Source organism: Somniosus microcephalus, chromosome 19, assembly GCF_052327205.1.
Source record: "Somniosus microcephalus isolate GS21.2 chromosome 19, FLI_Smic_1.0, whole genome shotgun sequence".
Classification (NCBI taxonomy): domain Eukaryota; kingdom Metazoa; phylum Chordata; class Chondrichthyes; order Squaliformes; family Somniosidae; genus Somniosus; species Somniosus microcephalus.
This window is the reverse complement of record NC_141005.1, coordinates 75,081,183-75,104,317: the sequence shown is the minus strand read 5'-3', so window position 1 is coordinate 75,104,317 and position 23,135 is coordinate 75,081,183. Positions and strand designations below refer to the sequence as shown.

General features: G+C 50.5%; 1 protein-coding gene across 2 annotated transcripts in view; it reads left to right on the top strand.

The window, feature by feature from the left end:
• Positions 1–20,991, top strand: part of LOC147104918 (protein PML-like) — a 72,923-nt gene extending 51,932 nt beyond the window's left edge. For both annotated transcript variants that reach the window (XM_085962055.1, XM_085962054.1), the window contains 4 exons: positions 2,767–2,995; positions 8,177–8,232; positions 11,976–12,189; positions 17,563–20,991. In XM_085962055.1, the coding sequence (XP_085818181.1) occupies positions 2,767–2,995; positions 8,177–8,232; positions 11,976–12,189; positions 17,563–18,377 (1,314 nt within the window). In that variant the 3' untranslated portion in view covers positions 18,378–20,991. The remainder of the gene's footprint in view (positions 1–2,766; positions 2,996–8,176; positions 8,233–11,975; positions 12,190–17,562) is intronic.
• Positions 20,992–23,135: the final 2,144 nt, after the last annotated feature.

Below are 23,135 nucleotides of genomic sequence, written 5' to 3'. Positions count from 1 at the left end.
TGGGCCCGTGCCCGAGTATTTATACCCTCCCTGGACAGCGCCACCTGCAGGCCGCTCAGTATTATTTCATAAGTCTTTCTTTCATGAATGACTGATGTCACTAGCTGCTGCTACTGTCCCCAGTGAGCCTTAGGAAAGGGAACTCTGGCTTGGAGAGTCCCTGCCCCTCGCTCCTCCCCCCACCCCCACCCCAGCCAATCATTTGCCTTGTAAGAGGCAGATCGCCCTTTACAAGGCAATGCAGAAACTGGCAGAAACCACAAAGAATCGATGGAACTGGATCCCTCTCGTCTCCTTAGGTGTTGCGCTGGTTTCCCACCAAGGTTACAGCAGGAGACCAGGAGAATCCCTGTAGAACCTCAGAACCAATGTCTGCATGCTCAACAACTTTAGTGCAGCCATAATTTTAATGAGCAACCATATTGGCAACACGATCGTCCTTGCCCATTACTGCCACGCCACTAGTACTGGGCACTAGCTCAGCATGGCCAAGGATCTGCAGGAAAGTAAACCTAATGGTCCCAATCAGATCATGGAAACCCTGTAAGGTGCTTGTGTGCAAGCTGACCCCAATCCTTTGTAGGCTAGAAGAGGCAGCCTTCTCTGATCTGGCATCCAAGGCCTCTATAGCAAGAGTCTGAGCGTCCATAGATGGAGTATAGACTGTCTTTAGGTCTCTCTCATAGGGACCAGCACTATGGATGTCCCTGGAGCTGCCACGTGCTTCATGGTGGGCTGTGGAGCTGTTAAAGGGTCCTCCGGTGATTTCCGTCACTCCACCATTGGTGGCCGTGCCTTCAGCTGCTTAGGCCCTGGAATTCTCTCTCTAAACCTCTCCACCTCTCCTCCTTTAAGACACTCCTTAAAACCGACCTCTTTGACCTGTCCTAATATCTCTTTATGTGGCTCGGTGTCAATTTTCGTCTGACTACGCTCCTGTGAAGCACCTTGGGACGTTTTAATACGTTAAAGGTGCTGTATAAAATGCAAGTTGCTGTTGCTGCTGCTGGCGGACTCCTCCAGCCAGGCCACCACCCGTAGCCCACTGTCTGACAGCACCAACACTCTGCCAGCAATGTTCTTTTAAAAGCAGGACCCATGAGATCCAGGCCCCACAGCCAGCGAGCTCCCCCTCTCCGTGGGCTGGCCCAGCTGCTGCTGCTCTGTTTGTCACCCGGCGCACTCCTGTCTGGCTCGCCGTCTAACTGCCCAGGGGTGGAGCTCCCTGAGCTGGGAGGGACGGAGTGAGCGGTGGCGCGTGCCGTGAAGAGCTGAACGGACTGGGGTCTGTGTAATCTTCCTCTGACACATCTAAAGAAGGAAGAGGGGTTAGTAATAGTTTTCCGAGGAGCAGAGTTCACAGTAGGAGTAACATGGAGATTTCATGATATGGTTTGTTGACCATAATACAGGCTGCGAAGGCAAAGTTCATCACAAACTCTACCCTCCTGCAGACCTGTTGGAGACTCGTTATTCTTTGAACCTTTTTTTTGTTGCAGCAAAAAATAAGTGTAACGGTGCCTGCCCCTTTAAGCTGCTGCAGGCCTTTAAATCCTGCAACAGCAATGCTAATTCTCCCCCCCCCACCCCCCGCCCCCACTCCCCGCCAATGGGAAAGCCCCCAGTCAGAGGGCAGTTACCTGGCGTTTGCCTGAGGTATTATAATGAGCTCGACCCCAGAATCTACAGCAGGGTCAGTGATCATGGTGTCTGAACGTGATTGGACAATCCAGGCCAATCACAGTTTGTTATAAACCATTTGCGTTCTATGACAACTGCCTTATTTAGGGCTTCGAAGAGATGAACTGAGTCCAAGCATCACTAAAGAATATTCCATTCTTGAAATCATTTTATTTTTTAATTTCTTTTGCCTCCCTCCTGCAGTTTCCTGGAGCGATGTTCCTTCCCCAGCCAGAAACCACAGGCCTGCTGCTTTCAAACAACACCAGGCTCTTGGGGTGACAGGTGGAAGTGGGGTGACCAAGGCTGCGGTGCCCTCTCCGTGATTCATCCCTCTGCTGTGTGCCCCACTTCTCCCTCTCTGCCTGCGCTGCAGGAGGTGCGAGTGGACACCAGCCCCTTCCCTCAGCAGGAGTGTGGAAATTTGTAGAAAAGACTTGCATTTCTGTGGCATCGCCCATGACCTCAGGATGTCCCAAAGCACTTTACAGCGAATGAAGTACCTTTAGGAGTGTAGTCACTGATGTAATGTAGGAAACGCAGCAGCCAATTTGCGCACAGCAAGCTCCCACAAACAGCAACGTGATAATGACCCGATAATCTGTTTTTGGTGATGTTGAGTGAGGGATTAATATTGACACCGGGGAGAACTCCCTTGCTCTTCTTCGAAATAGTGCCATGGGATCTTTTTACATCCACCTGGAAGGGCAGATGGCGCCTCGGTTTAATGTCTCATCCGAAAGACGCAACCTTCGAATGTCCAGCACTCCCTCAGCACTGCAGTGAGCTGTCAGCCTGGATAATGTGCCCAAGTCTCCGGAGTGGGGCTTAAACCCACAACCTCCTGACTCAGAGGCGAGAGAGCTACCACCGAGCCAAAGCTGATACCTAGTAACTGTTTATGAAACAGGACTGACATAGGCAACGGCACAGAGTCCTGACCTCCCAGCTGGAGTTAACCGCATGGCACCGAGAGAAAAGAAACACATAACTCTGCCAGCAGTGATCTGGAAACACTCTGGTTACCATGGCCCTACAGAGGGCGGAGCTTCGGCCAAATAATGAGCTATTTTTCTTTTTATCCAGGAAGCCCCAGAGAAACTGCGAGGCAAAAGATCTTGGTCAGCGGAGGACAAAAATACAACGGATGTCAAAAAGCAGTGCCGGCACTCTGAACACAATTATAGTGTGAAGGGTTCACCCAGGACAACCTCCGAAAGCAAACCCGAGCTCCTCTCATGGAACAGCATAGGGGAGACCATGCTGAACATTTCTACTGATCTCAGTGATGAGGACCCCTGGCAACCTCCAGCAGGTCAGGCTGCAAGATGTTCGTATTTCATTGTGAAAGGCAGGGAGTAAAGAACATTCAGCTCCCAGTCAACCACAGGCATGTCTCGTAGTGTAGAACATAAAGAGGAAGTCATATAACCATAAATGTAATGCATGAGTATCCAGGGCAGCTACAGCATGGATTCGATACAGAGTAAAGCTCCCTCTACACTGTCCCGTCAAACACTCCCAGGGCAGATACAGCACGGGTTAGATACAGAGTAAAGCTCCCTCTACACTGTCCCATCATACACTCCCAGGGCAGGTACAGCACGGGTTAGATACAGAGTAAAGCTCCCTCTACACTGTCCCGTCAAACACTCCCAGGGCAGGTACAGCATGGGTTAGATACAGAGTAAAGCTCCCTCTGCACTGTCCCATCAAACACTCCTAGGGCAGGTACAGCATGGGTTAGATACTTGTGAAAGTAGCAAGATTTAGACGTTTTTTTCTGATTCATTTTAAATTTGAACTGACAGCTTCTCTCTTGTTGATTTAATGCCTCCGGGTTGATATAATTATGATCAGTTTTGTTTCACAGCAACATACTGTGTTTAGTTCTTTAAGCCATTAACTTGATGGTTTTTGGTCTATCTGTTCCCCAGCTCCAAATCGCTTTCTCTCCCATCGAAACTCACCTCTCCATTGCCCTTCATTTCCCATTGAAGCCCATCCCTCTCGTACCCTAACTCTCTCATCAAAGCCCAACCCTCCAGTACCCGAACTCTCCCATCGAAGTCCATCCTTCTAGTACCCGAACTCTCCCATCGAAGTCCATCATTCTAGTACCTGAACTCTCCCATCGAAGCCCATCCCTCTCGTACTCTAACTCTCTTATCAAAGCCCAACCCTCCAATACCCTAACTCTCCCATCGAAGTTCATCCTCTAGTACCCGAACTCTCCCATCGAAGTTCATCCTCTAGTACCCGAACTCTCCCATCGAAGTTCATCCTCTAGTACCCGAACTCTCCCATCGAAGTTCAGCCTCTAGTACCCGAACTCTCCCATTGAAGTCCATCCTTCTAGTACCCGAACTCTCCCATCGAAGCCCATTCCTCTAGTACCCGAACTCTCCCATCAAAACCTAAGTCTATATTTGAATCCCTCCAAACAGGTTTTCGACCCTGCCATAGCACTGAAATGGCCCTTATCAAAGTCACAAATATGTGACTGTGACTGCAGAAAACTATCCTTCCTCATCCTTCTCGACTTGTCTGCAGCTTTTGACACGGTTAATTACACCATCCTCCTCCAATGCCTCTCCACCATCGTCCAGCTGGGTGGGACTGCACTCGCCTGGTTCCATTCTTATCTATCCAGTCGTAGCCAGAGAATCAATGGCTTCTCTTCCCGCTCCTGCGCCATTACCTCTGGCCTATCCTTGGCTCCTCCTATTTCTCATCTACCTGCTGCCCCTCAGCGACATCCGAAAGTACAGCGTCAGTTTCCACATGTACGCTGACGTCACCCAGCTCTACCTCACCACCACCTCCCCCGACCCCTCCACGGTCTCTAAATTGTCACGCTGCTTGTCCGACATCCAGTACTGGATGAGCAGAAATTTCCTCCAACTAAATACTCGGAAGACCAATGTCATTGTTTTCGGTTCCTGCCACAAACTCCGTTCCCTAACCACTGATTCCATCCCTCTCCCTGGTCACAGTCTGAGGCTGAACTAGACTGTTCACCACCTTGGTGTCACATTTGTCCGTGAGATGAGCTTCCGATCACATATCCACTCCATTACCAAGACCGTCTACTTCCACCTCCGTATCATCGTCCGTCTCCCACCTTGCCTCAGCTCATGCGCTGCTGAAACCCTCATCCATTCCTTTGTTACCTCTAGACGTAACTATTCCAACCCACTCCTGGCTGGGCTCCCACATTCTACCCTACGTAAACTTGAGGTGATCCAAAACTCGGCTGCCCGTGTCCTAACTCGCACCAAGTCCCGTTCACCCATCACCCCTGTGCTCGCTGACCTACACTGGCTCCCGGTCCGGTAACGCCTCAATTTTAGAATTCTCATCCTTGTTTTCAAATCCCTCCATGGCCTCACCCCTCCCTATCTCTGTAACCTCCTCTGGCCCTACAACCCTCCGAGATCTCTGCGCCCTTCCAATTCTGGCCTCTTGCACATCCCCGATTTGAATCGCTCCATCATTGGCGGCCATGCCTTCAGCTGCCTAGACCCTAGGCTCTGGAATTCCCTCCCTAAACCTCTCCGCTTCTCTCTCCTCCTTTAAGACACTCCTTGAAATCTACCTCGTTGACCAAGCTTTTGGTCACCTGACCTAATATCTCCTTATGTGGCTCGGTGTCAAAAAAATGTTTGTCTTCTAACACTCCTGTGAAGCGCCTTGGGATGTTTTACTGTGTTAAAGGCGCTATATAAATACAAACTGTTGTTGTTGTTGTAGTACCCTAATTCTCTCATCAAAGCCTATCCCTCCAGTACCCCAACTCTCCCTTTGACCCCCATCCCTCCAGTACCCCAACTCTCCCTTTGACCCCCATCCCTCCAGTACCCCAACTCTCCCTTTGACCCCCAGCCCTCCAGTACCCCAACTCTCCCTTTGACCCCCATCCCTCCAGTACCCCAACTCTCCCTTTGACCCCCATCCCTCCAGTACCCCAACACTCCCTTTGACCCCCAGCCCTCCAGTACCCCAACTCTCCCTTTGACTCCCATCCCTCCAGACCCCCAGCCCTCCAGTACCCCAACTCTCCCTTTGACCCCCATCCCTCCAGTACCCCAACACTCCCTTTGACCCCCAGCCCTCCAGTACCCCAACTCTCCCTTTGACTCCCATCCCTCCAGACCCCCAGCCCTCCAGTACCCCAACTCTCCCTTTGACCCCCAGCCCTCCAGTACCCCAACTCTCCCTTTGACCCCCCAGCCCTCCAGTACCCCAACTCTCCCTTTGACCCCCAGCCCTCCAGTACCCCAACTCTCCCTTTGACCCCCAGCCCTCCAGTACCCCAACTCTCCCTTTGACCCCCAGCCCTCCAGTACCCCAACTCTCCCTTTGACCCCCAGCCCTCCAGTACCCCAACTCTCCCTTTGACTCCTATCCCTCCAGTACCCCAACTCTCCCTTTGACCCCCAGCCCTCCAGTACCCCAACTCTCCCTTTGACCCCCCAGCCCTCCAGTACCCCAACTCTCCCTTTGACCCCCAGCCCTCCAGTACCCCAACTCTCCCTTTGACCCCCAGCCCTCCAGTACCCCAACTCTCCCTTTGACCCCCAGCCCTCCAGTACCCCAACTCTCCCTTTGACCCCCAGCCCTCCAGTACCCCAACTCTCCCTTTGACCCCCAGCCCTCCAGTACCCCAACTCTCCCTTTGACCTCCAGTACCCCAACTCTCCCTTTGACCCCAAGCCCTCCAGTACCCCAACTCTCCCTTTGACCCCCAGCCCTCCAGTACCCCAACTCTCCCTTTGACTCCCATCCCTCCAGACCCCCAGCCCTCCAGTACCCCAACTCTCCCTTTGACCCCCCAGCCCTCCAGTACCCCAACTCTCCCTTTGACCCCCAGCCCTCCAGTACCCCAACTCTCCCTTTGACCCCCAGCCCTCCAGTACCCCAACTCTCCCTTTGACCCCCAGCCCTCCAGTACCCCAACTCTCCCTTTGACCCCCAGCCCTCCAGTACCCCAACTCTCCCTTTGACTCCTATCCCTCCAGTACCCCAACTCTCCCTTTGACCCCCAGCCCTCCAGTACCCCAACTCTCCCTTTGACCCCCCAGCCCTCCAGTACCCCAACTCTCCCTTTGACCCCCAGCCCTCCAGTACCCCAACTCTCCCTTTGACCCCCAGCCCTCCAGTACCCCAACTCTCCCTTTGACCCCCAGCCCTCCAGTACCCCAACTCTCCCTTTGACCCCCAGCCCTCCAGTACCCCAACTCTCCCTTTGACCTCCAGTACCCCAACTCTCCCTTTGACCCCCAGCCCTCCAGTACCCCAACTCTCCCTTTGACCCCCAGCCCTCCAGTACCCCAACTCTCCCTTTGACTCCCAACCCTCCAGTTCCCCAACTCTCTTTTTGACTCCCAGCCCTCCTGTACCCCAATTCTCCCTTTGACCCCCAGCCCTCCAGTACCCCAACTCTCTCTTTGACTCTCAGCCCTCCAGTTCCCCAACTCTCCCTTTGACCCCCAGCCCTCCAGTACCCTAACCCCAGCTTCTTTCTAGAATGGAAAGTTGAAGGGTCTCCAATCTTTACTGCCCGTCCATCCCCTTTACACTGTGATCAGTCTTGTTGTTCTTGTCTGCACTCTCTCCAGTGATTGTCTACGTTTATTGTGGCACGGTAATCAGCGTTGAGAACAGTGCACTAAGTGAGCCTGACCAGTGTGTTGCAAAGCCTCAGCGTAACCTCTATAGGCGTGCACTATCCTGGTCCTATTAGTTTTTTTTACCTGCTTCAACACACATTAAATGTGATCAGTCTACTCGCAGGGGCCTTTCTAAGTCTTTCTGTGTTAATTCAGTTCCATTCAGTGTGCGCTGTGGCCTATATTTTTTGCAATCTGCGATCCCAATATTTGCCACAACATCTCAAAGTGTTCCAGCGTGTGAATTGTAGGCAGTTAGTGGCCTCGAAATTGGCTGTCATGTTTGGCTCCACAACAACCATGACTACAAAAATGTAATTGATTGTACGTGAAGCACGTTGGGACATTCTCTGGATGTGAAAGGTGCCATATAAACGCAAGTTCTTTAGATTTTCCCATTCTGTTATTTTAGCACCAGCAGCAGCTCATTTATCTTGAAATAATACTGATTGGAAAATCTAGCCAAATAATTCTCTCGACGTTGCTGCGACATCCACCACCCATTCTGCTATGATTGGCTAAAGGCTTTTCATAGATTGAACGTGTAATCTGGCATTAATTCCAGTAAATGCTGCAGTAAAACACCAGTCCTGAAGTTTCCGCATGCAGTTACTTTAGGTTTAAAGAGGAATAAGTGAAGCATTTAAAAGCAAGTGTTTTTCTGAGTCACCTTGGGAGCCCTGGATTGACAGGACCTCTGATATCACTGATTGTAAACCACAGGTTGTGGAGCATATAACCACTCAGTAAAACACGGAGCAAGCAAATCTAGTGTTGGAAACTCAGCCTTGCCTACATAATTATGCTTTATTATCTTTACACAGAGGAGACAATAAAAATATCATCGGAAGAGAGTGAAGACGATGGGCTCTCCTGCATGGTAAGGACTCCCTGCTCTTCTGGGTGAAGCTATTTACACCACACTGAAGAGACTGGCTGTATATATACACAAGAGCATTACACCCAAACCCTAGAACCCCAGGATATCAGTCAAACCCTCGGAGATATCCTGGGATTATGCAGATTTAAAAAAAAATTGTTCCTGGGGTGTGGGCATCACTGGCATGGCCAGCATTTATTGCCCACCTCTAACTGCCCTTGAGAAGGTGGTGGTGAGCCGCCTTCTTAAACCGCTGCAGTCCGTGTGGTGAAGGTACTCCCACAGTGCTGTTAGGGAGGGAGTTCCAGGATTTTGACCCAGCGACGATAAAGGAATGGCAAGTCAGGATGGTGTGTGACTTGGAGGGGATCTTACAGGTGGTGGTGCTCCCATGCGCCTGCTGCCATTGTTCTTCTAGGTGGAAGAGGTCGTGGGTTTGGGAGGTGCTGTCGAAGAAGCCTTGGCGAGTTGCTGCAGTGCATCTTGTAGATGGTACACACTGCAGCCACGGTGCGCCGGTGGTGGAGGGAGTGAATGTTTAAGGTGGTGGATGGGGTACCAATCAAGCGGGCTGCTTTGTCCTGGATGGTGTTGAGCTTCTTGAGTGTTGTTGGAGCTGCACTCATCCAGGCAAGTGGAGAGTATTCCATCACACTCCTTACTTGTGCCTTGTAGATGGTGGAAAGGCTTTGGGGAGTCAGGAGGTGAGACACTTGCCGCAGAATACACAGCCTCTGACCTGCTCTTGTTGCCACAGTATTTATGTGGCTGGTCCAGTTAAGTTCCCGGTCAATGGTGACCCCCAGGATATTGATAGTGGGGGATTTGGCAATAGTAATGGCATTGAATGTCAAGGGGCAGTGGTTAGACTCTCGCTTAGAATCATAGAATAGAATCATAGAATGGTTAGGGCACAGAAGGAGGCCATTCAGCCCCCCAAATACGTGCCGGTTCTCTGCAAGAGCACTTCAGTCAGTCCCACTCCCTCGCCCTTTCCCCGTAGCCCTGCAAATTTTTTTCCTTCAAGTACTTAACCAACTCCCTTTTGAAAGCCGTGATTGAGTCTCCCTCCACCACCCTTTCAGGCAGTGCATCCCAGATCCTAACCACTCGCTGCATAAAAAAGATTTTCCTCGTGTCACCTTTGGTTCTTCTAATCACCTTAAATCTGTGTCCTCTGGTTCTCGACCCTTCCGCCAATGGGAACAGTTTCTCTCTATCTACTCTGTCTCGACGACTCATGATTTTGAACACCTCTATCAAATCTCCTCTCAATCTTCTCTGCTCTAAGGAGAACAACTCCAGCTTCTCCAATCTATCCACATAACTGAAGTTCCTCATCTCTGGAATCATTCTTGTAAATCTTTTCTGCACCCTTTCTAAGGCCTTCACATCCTTCCTAAAGTGCGGTGCCCAGAATTGGACACAATACTCCAGTTGAGGTCAGACCAGTGTTTTATAAAGGTTCTTCATAACTTCCTTGCTTTTGTACTCTGTGCCTCTATTTATGAAGCCCAGGGTCCTATAAGCTTTGTTAACTGCTTTCTCAACCTGCCCTGCCACCTTCAATGATTTGTGCACATATACCCCCAGGGCTCTCTGTTCATGCACCCACTTTAGAATTGTACCCTTTAGTTTATACTGCCTCTCCTCATTCTTCCTACCAAAATGTATCACTTTGCACTTTTCTGTGTTAAATTTCATCTGCCACGTGTCCGCCCATTCCACCAGCCTGTCTATGTCCTCTTGAAGTCTATCACTCTCCTCCTCACTGTTCATTATACTTCCAAGTTTTGTGTCATCTGCAAATTTTGAAATTGTGCCCTGTACACCCACGTCTAAGTCATTAATATATATCAAGAAAAGCAGTGGTCCTAATACCAACCCCTGGGGAACACCACTGTATACCTTCCTCCAGTCCAAAAAACAACCGTTCACCACTACTCTCTGTTTCCTGTCGCTTAGCCAATTTCGTATCCATGCTGTCACTGTCCCTTTTATTCCATGGGCTTCAACTTTGCTGGCAAACTTATTATGTGGCACTTTATCAAATGCCTTTTGGAAATCCATGTACATTACATCAACTGCATTGCCCTCATCAACCCTCTCTGTTACCTCATCAAAAAACTCAACCACGTTAGTAAAACACGATTTGCCTTTAACTAATCCACACTTGTCTAAAAGCTTCCCCACTACCGAGGTTAAGCTGACTGGCCTGTAGTTGCTGGGTTTATCCTTTTTTGAACAAGGGTGTAACATTTGCAATTCCCCTGTCCTCTGGCACCACACCCATATCTAAGGAGGATTGGAAGATTATGACCAGTACCTCCGCAATTTCCACCTTTACTTCCCTCAGCCTCCTAGGATGCAATTTTTATCCCATCCAGTACCTCAACTACCTCCTCTTTCACTATGACTTTGGCAGCATCTTCTACCTTGGTAAAGACAGATGCAAAGTACTCATTTAGCACCTCAGCCATGCCCTCTGCCTCCATGCATAGGTCTCCATTTTGGTCTCTAATCAGCCCCACCCTTCCTCTTACTACCCGTTTACTATTTATATGCCAATAGAAGACTTTTGGATTCCCTTTTATGTTAGCTGCCAATCTATTCTCATACTCTCTCTTTGCCCCTCTTATTTCCTTTTTCACTTCCCCTCTGAACATTCTATATTCAGCCTGGTTCTCACCTGTATTTTCAACCTGACATCTGTCATACGCCCCCTTTTTCTGCTTCATCTTACTCTCTATCTCTTTCGTCATCCAGGGAACTCTGACTTTGGTTGTCCTACCTTTCCCCCTCGTGGGAATGTACCTCGACTGTACCCGAATCATCTCCTCTTTAAAGGCAGCCCATTGCTTGATTACAGTTTTGCCTGCCAATCTTTGATTCCAGTTTACCTTGTCCAGATCTATTCTCATCCCACTGAAATTGGCCTTCCTCCAGTTAAGTATTTTTACTCCAGATTGCTCCCTGTCCTTTTCCATAGCTAATCTAAACCATATGACACTATGATCACTGTTCCCTAAATGTTCCCCTACTGACACTTGCTCCACTTGACCTACCTCATTCCCCAGAACCGGATCCAGCAATGCCTCATTACTTGTTGGGCCAGAAATGTACTGATCAGGAAAGTTCTCCTGAACACACTTCAGAAATTCTTCCCCCTCTCTGCCCTTTACACTATTACTATCCCAGTCTATATTAGGATAGTTGAAATCCCCCATTATCACTACTCTGTAGTTCCTGCACCTCTGTAATTTCCCAGCAAATTTGCTCCTCTATATCTTTCCCACTAGTTGGTGGCCTATAGAATACACCTCGTAGTGTAATGGCACCTCTATTGTTTCTCAACTCTAACCAAATAGATTCTGTCCTTGACCCCTCCAGGATATCCTCTCTCTCCAGCACTGTAACATTCTCCTTAACCAGTACTGCCATCCCACTTGTTGGAGATAGCCATTGCCTGGCACTTGTGTGGCGCGAATGTTACTTGCCACTTATCAGCCTAAGCCTGAATGTGATCCAGGCCTTGTTGCAAGCGGGCATGGACTGCTTCATTACCTGAGGAGTTGCAAATGGAACTGAACACTGTGCAATCTTCAGCAAACATCCCCACTTCTGCCCTTGTGATGGAGGGAAGGTCATTGATGAAGCAGCTGAAGATGGTTGGGCCTAGGCCTAGGATTGATAGATATCCTGGGGTTATGGGGTTTGACCGATATTCTGTGCATCTTTTTCAGCACGTATTGGTGTCCAAGACTGAAGTGCAGAACGAGGCATCCTCAGCGGCGATAACTAGTGAGAGCACTGTGACACCACATGGTCACTTGGGGCACAATATGTCTAATTGGAGCAGTGGAGACCAGTGTCGAGGTAAGGCGGCAGGGATACAGCTCTGTCAGGAGATGGGTGGAAATCCACTGGTGTTCTTCCAACTTCAAACCACAGGAATGGGTGAGTTTATTTTATAATTTTCAGTTTCCCCCTTCCACCCGCTGTGTACTGTCACTGGCTGGTATTCTGGTCTCCAGTAACTGGGAGATACAGTTAGTCTGGACTCTGGTTAGTGGAATAATTAATTAGACTGGGCTCTGGTTAACGGGTGATGCAGTTAGTCTGGGCTCTGGTTTTCTCTTTAATCAGGAGGTTGCTGTTTTGGAGTGTCCCACATCTCCTTGTACCATAATAGTATTGCTTTATGTCGTGGGACCAACCAGCTAACAGGTTATTTTAGATTTTGTTTAGTAATCTCATAGTAAAGGCTTCTCTTGGGAAGAGTGATCATAATATGATAGAATTTCACATTGAGTTTGAGAGTGACATTCTTAAGTCCAAAACTAGAGTCTTAGGGGGTGAAATTCGGTACCGCCCCGTTTGGGGCGCAATTATCGGCCGAGCACAAAGTTTAGCACCTGGCGCTAATTATCGCCTCTGACTGCAAACTTGGCTTCTATCACCCCTGGAGGTGATTGGAGCACTAAATCAGGCGCTACACACCTCTCTTAAGGCACTAACGCCAAGGAGCGAGGCGCTACCTCAGAGCGCTGGCGAAGCTCATGTGATGTCAGTCAGCAATGGAACACAGGCACACTAGAGCCGGCCAGTTCTTAAAGGGGAGGGTCGATCTTGCTCTCCATCCTCACCCTGCTCATTGCAGCCTTGAATCTTGGCCTGGAGAGACCTGTACATCAATTCTGCTGGAAAGAACAATGGAGAGGCCCAGGGAAAGAGCTCAGAGTGCAGCCCCCACAGTCTCTTCTAAATCGATGCAAGGAAGCTCAAATCAAAATGAACCTGCAAAGTGCTGCTCAGTACCCAAAACTCCTCCACACAGCATTGAATCTCTCCAGAAGTCTCTCTCTCTCTCTCAGAATGGGTGGTGCAAAAATGTCGCCGACAAAAAAAGGCAGGAAGCGGTCGCCTTTAAATAGCGCCCCCCCCAGTCCCTTCCCGACTGCAAAACGCTCCCCTCAACCTGTCGTTGCTAGCGGCAGGCGGTAAGGTAGGGGGCGCCACTTAATATCCGGTCCGGGGCGTTGCACACTCGACTGACGTCACGATCTGCCGGCGCAGGAGATCATGGCGGTAGCGTTTAGCGCTGCCGCAAAATGTCTGGTCGATTTTGCAAGCGGCGCAAACATCGCCGCGCCCGGGCGCTAGTTGTTTTGCGCCCCATTAACGCCTAACGGGAGACGCAAAGCAACCGAATTTTTCCCCCTTAAACTTAAATAAAGTCAATTACATAGGTATGAGGGGCGAGTTGGCGAAGGTAGATTGGGGAATTAGATTAAAAGGTATGATGGTAGTGGCAAACATTTAAAGAAATAATTCTCAACGAATATACATTCAATTGAGAAATAAAAAATCCACGGGAAAAATGGCTAACTAAAGAAATTAAGGATAATATTAGATTAAACGAAGAGGCCTATAATGTTGCGAAGAATAGTAGTAAGCCTGAGGATTGGGGGAACTTTAGAAACCAGCAAAGGATGACCAAAAATGATAAAAAGGGAGAAAATAGAATATAAGAGTAAATTAGCATGAAATATAAAAACAAATTAGAAGAGCTTCTACAAGTATGGAAAAACAAAGAGAGTAGAAAAAGTAAGCGTTCGTCCCTTAGAGGCTGAGACAGGAGAATTATATTGGAGAATAAGGAAGTGGCAAAGATTTTAAACAAATATTTTGTATTTGTCTTCACAGTAGAAGATACAAAAATCATACCAAAAATAGTGAGAACCAAGGGGCTAATGAGAGCGAGGAACTTAAAGAAATTAATATCAGTAAAGAAAAAGTACTTGAGAAACTAATGGGACTAAAAGCCAACAAATCCCCTGGACCCGAGGGCCTACATCCTCGGGTTCTAAACGAGGTGGCTGCAGAGATACTGGATGCATTGGCTGTGATCTTCCAAAATTCCCTAGATTGTAGAACGGTCCCAGCAGAGTGGAAGGTCGCAAATGTAACACCGCTATTCAAGAAAATAGGGAGAGAGAAAACAGGGAACTACAGGACAGTTAGCCTGACATCCGTCATCGGGAAAATGCTGGAATCATTTTTTAAAAAGTGGTAACAGGGCACTTAGAAATTCATAATATGATTAGGCAGAGATGACATGGTTTTATGAAAGGGAAATCGTGTTTGACAAATTTATTAGAGTTTTTTGAGGATGTAACTAGCAGGTTAGATAAAGGGGAACTAGTGGATGTAGTATATTTGGATTTCCAAAAGGCATTCGATAAGGTAATAAAAGGTTGTTATACAAGATAAGGGCTCATGGGGTTGATCGGGGGGTCGAGCGGAGAGATCGGGGGAGCGGAGAGATCGGGGGATCGAACGGAGAGATCGGGGTCGAGCGGAGAGATCGGGGGGGGCGGAGAGATCGGGGGAGCGGAGAGATCGGGGTCGAGCGGAGAGATCGGGGGGGAGCGGAGAGATCGGGGTCGAGCGGAGAGATCGGGGGAGCAGAGAGATCGGGGGAGCGGAGAGATGGGGGAGCAGAGAGATCGGGGGGGAGCGGAGAGATGGGGGGAGCGGAGAGATGGGGGAGCGGAGAGATCGGGGGGAGCGGAGAGATCGGGGGGAGAGGAGAGATCGGGGTGGAGCGGAGAGATCGGGGGAGCAGAGAGATCAGGTCGAGCGGAGAGATCGGGGGGGAGATCGGGGGGAGCGGAGAGATCGGGGGGAGCGGAGAGATCGGGGGGAGCGGAGCGATCGGGGGGTCGAGCGGAGAGATCGGGGGGAGCGGAGAGATCGGGGGGAGCGGAGCGATCGGGGGGTCGAGCGGAGAGATCGGGGGGAGCGGAGAGATCGGGGGGAGCGGAGAGATCGGGGGAGCGGAGAGATCGGGGGTGGATAGATCGGTGGGGGAGCGGAGAGATCGGGGGGTCGAGCGGAGAGATCGGGGTGGAGCGGAGAGATCGGGGGGCGGATAGATCGGTGGGGGAGCGGAGAGATCGGGGGGCAGCGGATAGATCGGTGGGGGTCGAGCGGAGAGATCGGGGGGAGCGGAGAGATCGGGGGGTGGATAGATCGGTGGGGGAGCGGAGAGATCGGTGGGGGTCGAGCGGAGAGATCGGGGGGAGCGGAGAGATCGGGGGGCGGATAGATCGGTGGGGGAGCGGAGAGATCGAGGGGGGCGAAATCACGGAGGAGTCGGTGATCACGGGGGGTAGGGGAGGGTGCAGGAGCGGACAGATCGCAGGGGGTTTCACAGGTTAGTTTGTTTGGCTGGGAGGAGACATCCTGCTCCTCCTGGCCCACAAGCTGTGCTGTAAAGGCACTCACCTCATGGATTCAGCCATTGTCGCTTCCTTTTACCTGCCGGATTTCCCGAGGCCCGGGAATCCCAGCTGACATGGATTGAAAAATATAAAACCTTGTTAAAATGGAGGCACACAGCCTCCTTAAAAGCTTTCAATGACCTACCCACCTCCCGAGAGTGACCGGTCGCCCGCCCCTTGCCCGCCCTCCCTTAAAACTGGAAGTGGGCGGGTTCGAGGCGGGTTGGGTTCAGATTTGAGATTTTTAATATTTTAACTTCCCACCTGACCCAAACCCACCCGTTTATGGGGGTTAAAATTCCACCCATTGTCTCTGCAGCCCGGTGAACCGTGTCTGGGAGCAATTGCCAGGATCAGTATTTTTTCTGCTGTGACAGTTGTTTAGCTGGAGGCGGGGGCGGGGGACAGGGGGTCAAGTGTGATCTTTGGTGGCTTGTTCAGTTCATTTGTGGGTTAGAAGGGATCAGATGTTGGAGGCAGATTGTAAACCCCATGTCAAATCATAAATGTGCTTTTTTTTAAGAATGTGTTATTCATTCCTGTAGAAGTAGCTCATATAGAACGGCCCAAATCGAAATCACAAATGACATCCCCAGTGACTGTGACCCTGGTGCACTATCCCTCCTCGTCCTTCACGAAGCCATCATCTTCCGCCTTCCCCCCCCTGCAAACTCCATACCCTCGCCACCAGTTCGCAACCTCGCCGTCCTACGTAACCCTGAGCTGAGCTTTCACTCCCATATCCTCTCCATCACCACGGCAACCTGCTTCCACCCTCCATAACTTCAGCTGGTCCAAAACTCGGCTGCCTGTGTCCTATTTCGCACCAAGTCCCGTTCACCCATCACGCCTGTGCTCGCTGACCTACATTGGCTCCCGGTCCGGCAACGCCTCAAATTAAAATTCACTTCTTAGTGTTCAAATCAGTCCTTGCCCCTCCCTATCTCTGCAACCTCCTCCAGCCTTACAAACCTCCGAGAACTCTGCATTCTCCCAACTCTGGCCTCTTGTGAATCCCGCACTCATTTCACCCGACCATCGGTGGCTGTGCCTTCAGCCGTCTGGGCAGGTACAGCTTGGGTTAGATACAGAATAAAACTCCCTGTACACGGCCCCATCCAAAACTCCCTGTACACGGCCCCATCCAAAACTCACAGGGCAGGTTCAGCACGGGTTAGATATAGAGTAAAGCTCTTTTACTTCTTTTGTTTCTTTTATTCTTTTGTCCGATCGCAGCCCTGCCTTCGATCTAGTTTCTTTTCTTTCCAGTTTTGAAGAAGGGTCCAACCCAAAACGTCAACTCAAATTTCTCTCCTCGGATGTTGCCTGACCTGCTGAGTTTTTCCAGCATTTTCCACTCCTTTTCCACCCCCCCCCCCTTTCCTTTTGTTTCTCTCTCACACCTGGCAGCTATCTTTTGCCCTGCCAGTACACTTTACACCTAATCCCAGCCTATTACCATCTCGTCTAGCTTCTAATCTCTTTTACTTCTTTTGTTTCTTTTATTCTTTTCTCCGATCGCAGCCCTGCCTTCGATCTAGTTTCTTTTCTTTCCAGTTTTGAAGAAGGGTCCAACCCGAAACGTCAACTCAAATTTCTCTCCACGGATGTTGCCTGACCTGCTGAGTTTTTCCAGCATTTTCTGTTGTTATTTCGGATTTCCAACATCTGCAGTATTTTGCTATCGTCATAGAGTAAAGCTCCCTCTACACTGTCCCATCAAACACTCCCAGGGCAGATACAGCACAGGGTTAGATACAGAGTAAAGCTCCCTCTACACTGTCCCATCAAACACTCCCAGGGCAGGTACAGCACGGGTTAGATACAGAGTAAAGCTCCCTCTACACTGTCCCATCAAACACTCCCAGGGCAGGTACAGCACGGGTTAGATACAGAGTAAAGCTCCCTCTACACTGTCCCATCAAACACTCCCAGGGCAGGTACAGCACGGGTTAGATACAGAGTAAAGCCACCTCTACTGAATAATTCCTCCCGCTGTGTTCACAATATCACTAACGCACAGTATATTATTTTTTATTCCTAGAAGGAAGTGGTGATATTGTGCAGCTGGCGGCCGTGAGTGGTGAGAAGATCTTTGAGAAGTACATCGTGCCTAGCAATCCCATCTCGGCAGGTGCTGCAGCCGTTCATGGATTGGAGGTCATGAATGGAACCTTGTACCTGAGAGGAGAACCTCAGACGACCTGCAGCCTCTGGGACGCCATGGCTGCTTTCCTCCACTTCCTGCAGTCCATGGACTGGCCTCTGTTAGCAGGTCACAACATCTGGATCCGCGACTGTCAAATTGTTTACAAGGCGTGGGGAGACCTCTTCATGAAAGATCAGTTTTCCAGATGTGTGACTGGATTCCTGGATACGATATGGCTGGCCAGGGAAATTGTTCCCAGGTCAACGGTCAAGAACTATAAGCTGAAGCATTTAGTAGCGGCCTGCGTTGGGGAGTTAGTTCTTGCCGATGGTGCTCTGGACAATGTGAGGGCCTTGCAGGAGCTGTACTCTGTTCTAAAACCTACTCCGGGGCAGACACAGAGGAGTCAGTTTTCTCTCTATCAGCTTGAATGCCGAATGAGCCTGCAGCCTCTCTTTGACCAGGAAGTGATATCCCGCCTGGTTGCGGATAAACTTGCCTTTGAGGAGATCAGCCTGAACATCCTGCAGCTGGCCCACCTCAGTGACCCACAGACCGGCCTGAGGAACCTGGTCCGCGCCAACGGCAACCTGCGACTCACAAACCCCCAGCAGGTCATTAGCAAAATCCGGTCCTTCTTACAGCTTCGGAAGCAGAAGTGCCGACAGCGCAGGAGCGAGTGCTGGGGCCTGAAGTTAGAGACTGAATAGAGCAATGGCCAACCGGGGGCTGCGGCATGTGTGACCCCTGCGGGAGGTCAGAGAGTCACTCGATTATCCAGTTGTGGGATGCAGGAAGCTCCTGATAGTAGATTGTCTGCTGAGCTGTGTTCTGGAGTGTGGGCAGATCATTAAGTGAGGCTCAGCCCTTCAGCGCTCGAGTGCTGGATTGAGGCCCTTAGATGGTTTGCGTGCCTGGGGCAAGCCCTGTGATTGACGCCTGGCAGCACAGCGGTCCTTCACTCTCCATTCTAGGATGGTGTACTCTTTTGTATGGACCATAAACAAATAAACTGTAACTTAAAAAACCATTAAATGAAACTTAACAACTTAAATTGGAATTTGGTTTCCGGGGGTAATGCTGCACTCCAGTCACCACGGCGCCCACCGGTCGCGGAAGGCCTTGAGCGTGCCGGCGGACACCGCGTGCTCCATCTCCAGGGCCACCCGGGCGTGAACATGGCCGCGGAAGAGAGGCAGATAGTCAGGCCGAACATCCCCCCTCGACCGCCCGCTGCCTGGACCAGTTGATGGCCACTTTGGCCAGGCCCAGGAGCAGTCCTAGGAGGAGGTTCCCCTGATCTGCCCGCTCCCCCTCCGCACCGGGTGACCAAAGACCAGGAGCGTGGGACTGAAGTGCAGCCAAAAATCGAGGAGCAGCCTCTTTAAATAATGGAAGAGGGGCTGCAACCTCTCTCATTCCATGTATACGTGGAACACGGACTCCTCCAGGCCGCAGAAAAGGCGGGCGGCCTGGGAGTCCGTGAACCTACTTAAAACCTTATTGCACGGGACTGCTCCGTGCAACACCCTCCAGGCCATGTCCCTCTAGGTTGGTGTAAGGCCAGAAAGGTTCAGGCTCAATTATCCGTCTGTGCTGAGTTTACTGATCTCAGGACCCCTGGTGGTGGGGGGGGGGGTGGAGAGAATCAGCTAGGGATCCTGCTCTTGGTCGCTGTCTAGTGACCGTCCCGGCAGTGGAAAGTGCATGTAGACGTTGGGCGAGAACAGGATTGGGCTGAGCTGTGATGCCCCAAGTGGTACAATAGCCCACTGACATTCACACATGAAGAATGGCCACTCGGGTGGAGGTTACAGAGGGCGGTCAGCACCTGTATCCCAGCAGGAGGCAGTATGTCAGGAGAGGAGGGGGCCGACAATCTTCAGAAAACGCACATTGACTACTTTGAAGGTCATTCACCCAATAGTCTGAGTTGTGGGCACAAAGCCAAGCTCTTTTGTACCTGGATATTGGCCATTCTGGCGCTAACATGTAATATTCAGATTTGCTGCCAGCAGGAATCAATGCAGTGGGTGTTAGCGGGAGTTGTAGGGAAGGATGTTCTTCAGCCAGGTTGGCTTCTCGTTCGGCAGTCAAAGCCACCAGGGCCTAAAGCTGGGCACATGACAAGCAGGGCGATGGATCGCCCATCAGCGATCAGTTTGGGTATTGGCCAGACTGAGCAGTATATCCCGGACACACTGGGACACTTGCCCCGCCCCCACCACCACCACCCTGACCCCCACAGAAAGGACAGCAGGACAAGGAAAGCCTGGGACCAACATCTGAGCAAGGCTCAGATTTCTCCATCATTCCAACCAGCCCCCAGCCCAACCTGAAGGTTCCCCCCACCCCACCCGCCCCTCAGTCAGTCAGGGCTCCTCCCCCCTTGTTACAGTCGCACAAGGGGTTTAGAAAGTTCAGTCAGGAGCCAGGAGGCCATCAGTGAGAGGAAGCTGAATGGTTAATATAGGAACAGAGGGATGTACAGGATCAGAAATGACCATCGCATCCACCTGCCTAGTACCGTGTTGTAGAAATATCACGGCCCTCAGGACAAGATCCCATTGATTACTCGGCCAATCATCAGCGCTGATCCCACCGGAGTGGGGTCAGTGCGAGGGCCTCTAATTGGCAAGAGGCAAGTGGGCTCAAGCACCAGTATGGAGCCCATTTGCCCATTGTAACTGGAATCTTTGGGGTTTGCATGCCCTTTCTTGTGGGGACGGGTGCGGAGAGTTTCCAGGCAGCATTCCGCTCGGCCCACTTGGTAAAGATGTGCAAAATCAAAATTAGAAAATAAAAACCTCTTCTTCAGGAGTCCAGGCTAATTGGCTGGCCTGGTTGGCACTGTGGGGCCCACATCACCTCATTGGCCGTTCCATCCTCCACGGATACGTCTGGTGTGAAGCACTGAGCCTGAGAAGCAGGAACTCCCAGTGTAGGGAGTCCCCGTCCCTAAGGAGTGGACAGGGTTTGCATCCCTTAAAAGGCAACGAGGATTCCCCCAGGATTGGGGGAGAGCCTGCACAACTGCCGAGGCCATTTGGGCACGTCTCCCATGGTGCCAGCCATACCCCTCGACCAGATTTATCACGGCTACATACCTCTCCCTCGAATTGGCTGATTGCCCCTGTCTGCCCAACACTCCATTCAATACAGTCACCGGCCTCAGTGTGAAGTCATTAAATCTATTGCACTCGCTCTTCCAAATTTGTGGCTCTGCGTTGGAACATAGAGATCAACAAACGTCAAAATGTAAAATATGCAAACGTATTCATTGCAATTTTTGAAATAAACAAGTATTCATTAAATACTATAAAAGTGGTTTAATATTTGTTCTATTGGTCAGTTGGGTCACTGGGGAATCTGTCTAGCTGTTCTTGTTACTGAGGGGTGATGGTGGTTACATGTTGTGGTAAACCACTGTAGTTCACTTGTTGTTGTCGTTCACTCTTGTTTCACTGTTGTGCCTGACTATGCCTCAGCTGACTCCGCCCCTGGGCTACCGAGTATAAGAGCGGCCGCATGGCAGCTCCTGGCATTCGGTCGTCCACTAGAGGCATAGTCCTGATCTGTCTGAAGTGCAATTCAGTAGTTAATAAAAGCCTGTCGTTCTGAACTCTGCTCAGCCTTTTATTAGAATCGATAGCGCATCACATGTCAGGGTTTCCTTTCAATCTTATACATTGAGCAGGTTGTGATTAAATCCTGTGCTGCTCTCTGTAGATTTTATACAAACAGTTATTCGGAGGCATTCAGTCACTCGTCACTTTGTCCTCGTGTATTAACGGCATTTCCTGAACAGGAGTGGAAAATATCACAACCTAAAACTCGAGGTGCACAGAATATGAAAAATGGACTGATGGGAGCTATAGTCCCAGTGCTGACTGTAATCGAATTCCCTTTCTCACTGCAGTCCCAGTGCTGACTGTAATCGACATCCCTTTCTCACTGCAGTCCCAGTGCTGACTGTAATCGACATCCCTTTCTCACTGCAGTCCCAGTGCTGACTGTAATCGAATTCCCTTTCTCACTGCAGTCCCAGTGCTGACTGTAATCGACATCCCTTTCTCACTGCAGTCCCAGTGCTCACTGTAATCGACATCCCTTTCTCACTGGAGTCCCAGTGCTGACTGTAATCGACATCCCTTTCTCACTGCAGTCCCAGTGCTGACTGTAATCGAATTCCCTTTCTCACTGCAGACCCAGTGCTGACTGTAATCGACATCCCTTTCTCACTGCAGTCCCAGTGCTGACTGTAATCGACATCCCTTTCTCACTGCAGTCCCAGTGCTGACTGTAATCGACATCCCTTTCTCACTGCAGTCCCAGTGCTGACTGTAATCGAATTCCCTTTCTCACTGCAGTCCCAGTGCTCACTGTAATCGACATCCCTTTCTCACTGGAGTCCCAGTGCTGACTGTAATCGACATCCCTTTCTCACTGGAGTCCCAGTGCTGACTGTAATCGACATCCCTTTCTCACTGCAGTCCCAGTGCTGACTGTAATCGACATCCCTTTCTCACTGCAGTCCCAGTGCTGACTGTAATCGACATCCCTTTCTCACTGCAGACCCAGTGCTGACTGTAATCGACATCCCTTTCTCACTGCAGTCCCAGTGCTGACTGTAATCGACATCCCTTTCTCACTGCAGTCCCAGTGCTGACTGTAATCGACATCCCTTTCTCACTGCAGTCCCAGTGCTGACTGTAATCGACATCCCTTTCTCACTGCAGTCCCAGTGCTGACTGTAATCGAATTCCCTTTCTCACTGCAGTCCCAGTGCTGACTGTAATCGACATCCCTTTCTCACTGCAGTCCCAGTGCTCACTGTAATCGACATCCCTTTCTCACTGCAGTCCCAGTGCTGACTGTAATCGACATCCCTTTCTCACTGCAGTCCCAGTGCTGACTGTAATCGACATCCCTTTCTCACTGCAGTCCCAGTGCTCACTGTAATCGACATCCCTTTCTCACTGCAGTCCCAGTGCTGACTGTAATCGACATCCCTTTCTCACTGCAGTCCCAGTGCTGACTGTAATCGACATCCCTTTCTCACTGCAGTCCCAGTGCTCACTGTAATCGACATCCCTTTCTCACTGCAGTCCCAGTGCTGACTGTAATCGACATCCCTTTCTCACTGCAGTCCCAGTGCTGACTGTAATCGAATTCCCTTTCTCACTGCAGTCCCAGTGCTGACTGTAATCGACATCCCTTTCTCACTGCAGTCCCAGTGCTGACTGTAATCGACATCCCTTACTCACTGCAGTCCCAGTGCTGACTGTAATCGACATCCCTTTCTCACTGCAGTCCCAGTGCTGACTGTAATCGAATTCCCTTTCTCACTGCAGTCCCAGTGCTGACTGTAATCGACATCCCTTTCTCACTGCAGTCCCAGTGCTGACTGTAATCGACATCCCTTACTCACTGCAGTCCCAGTGCTGACTGTAATCGACATCCCTTTC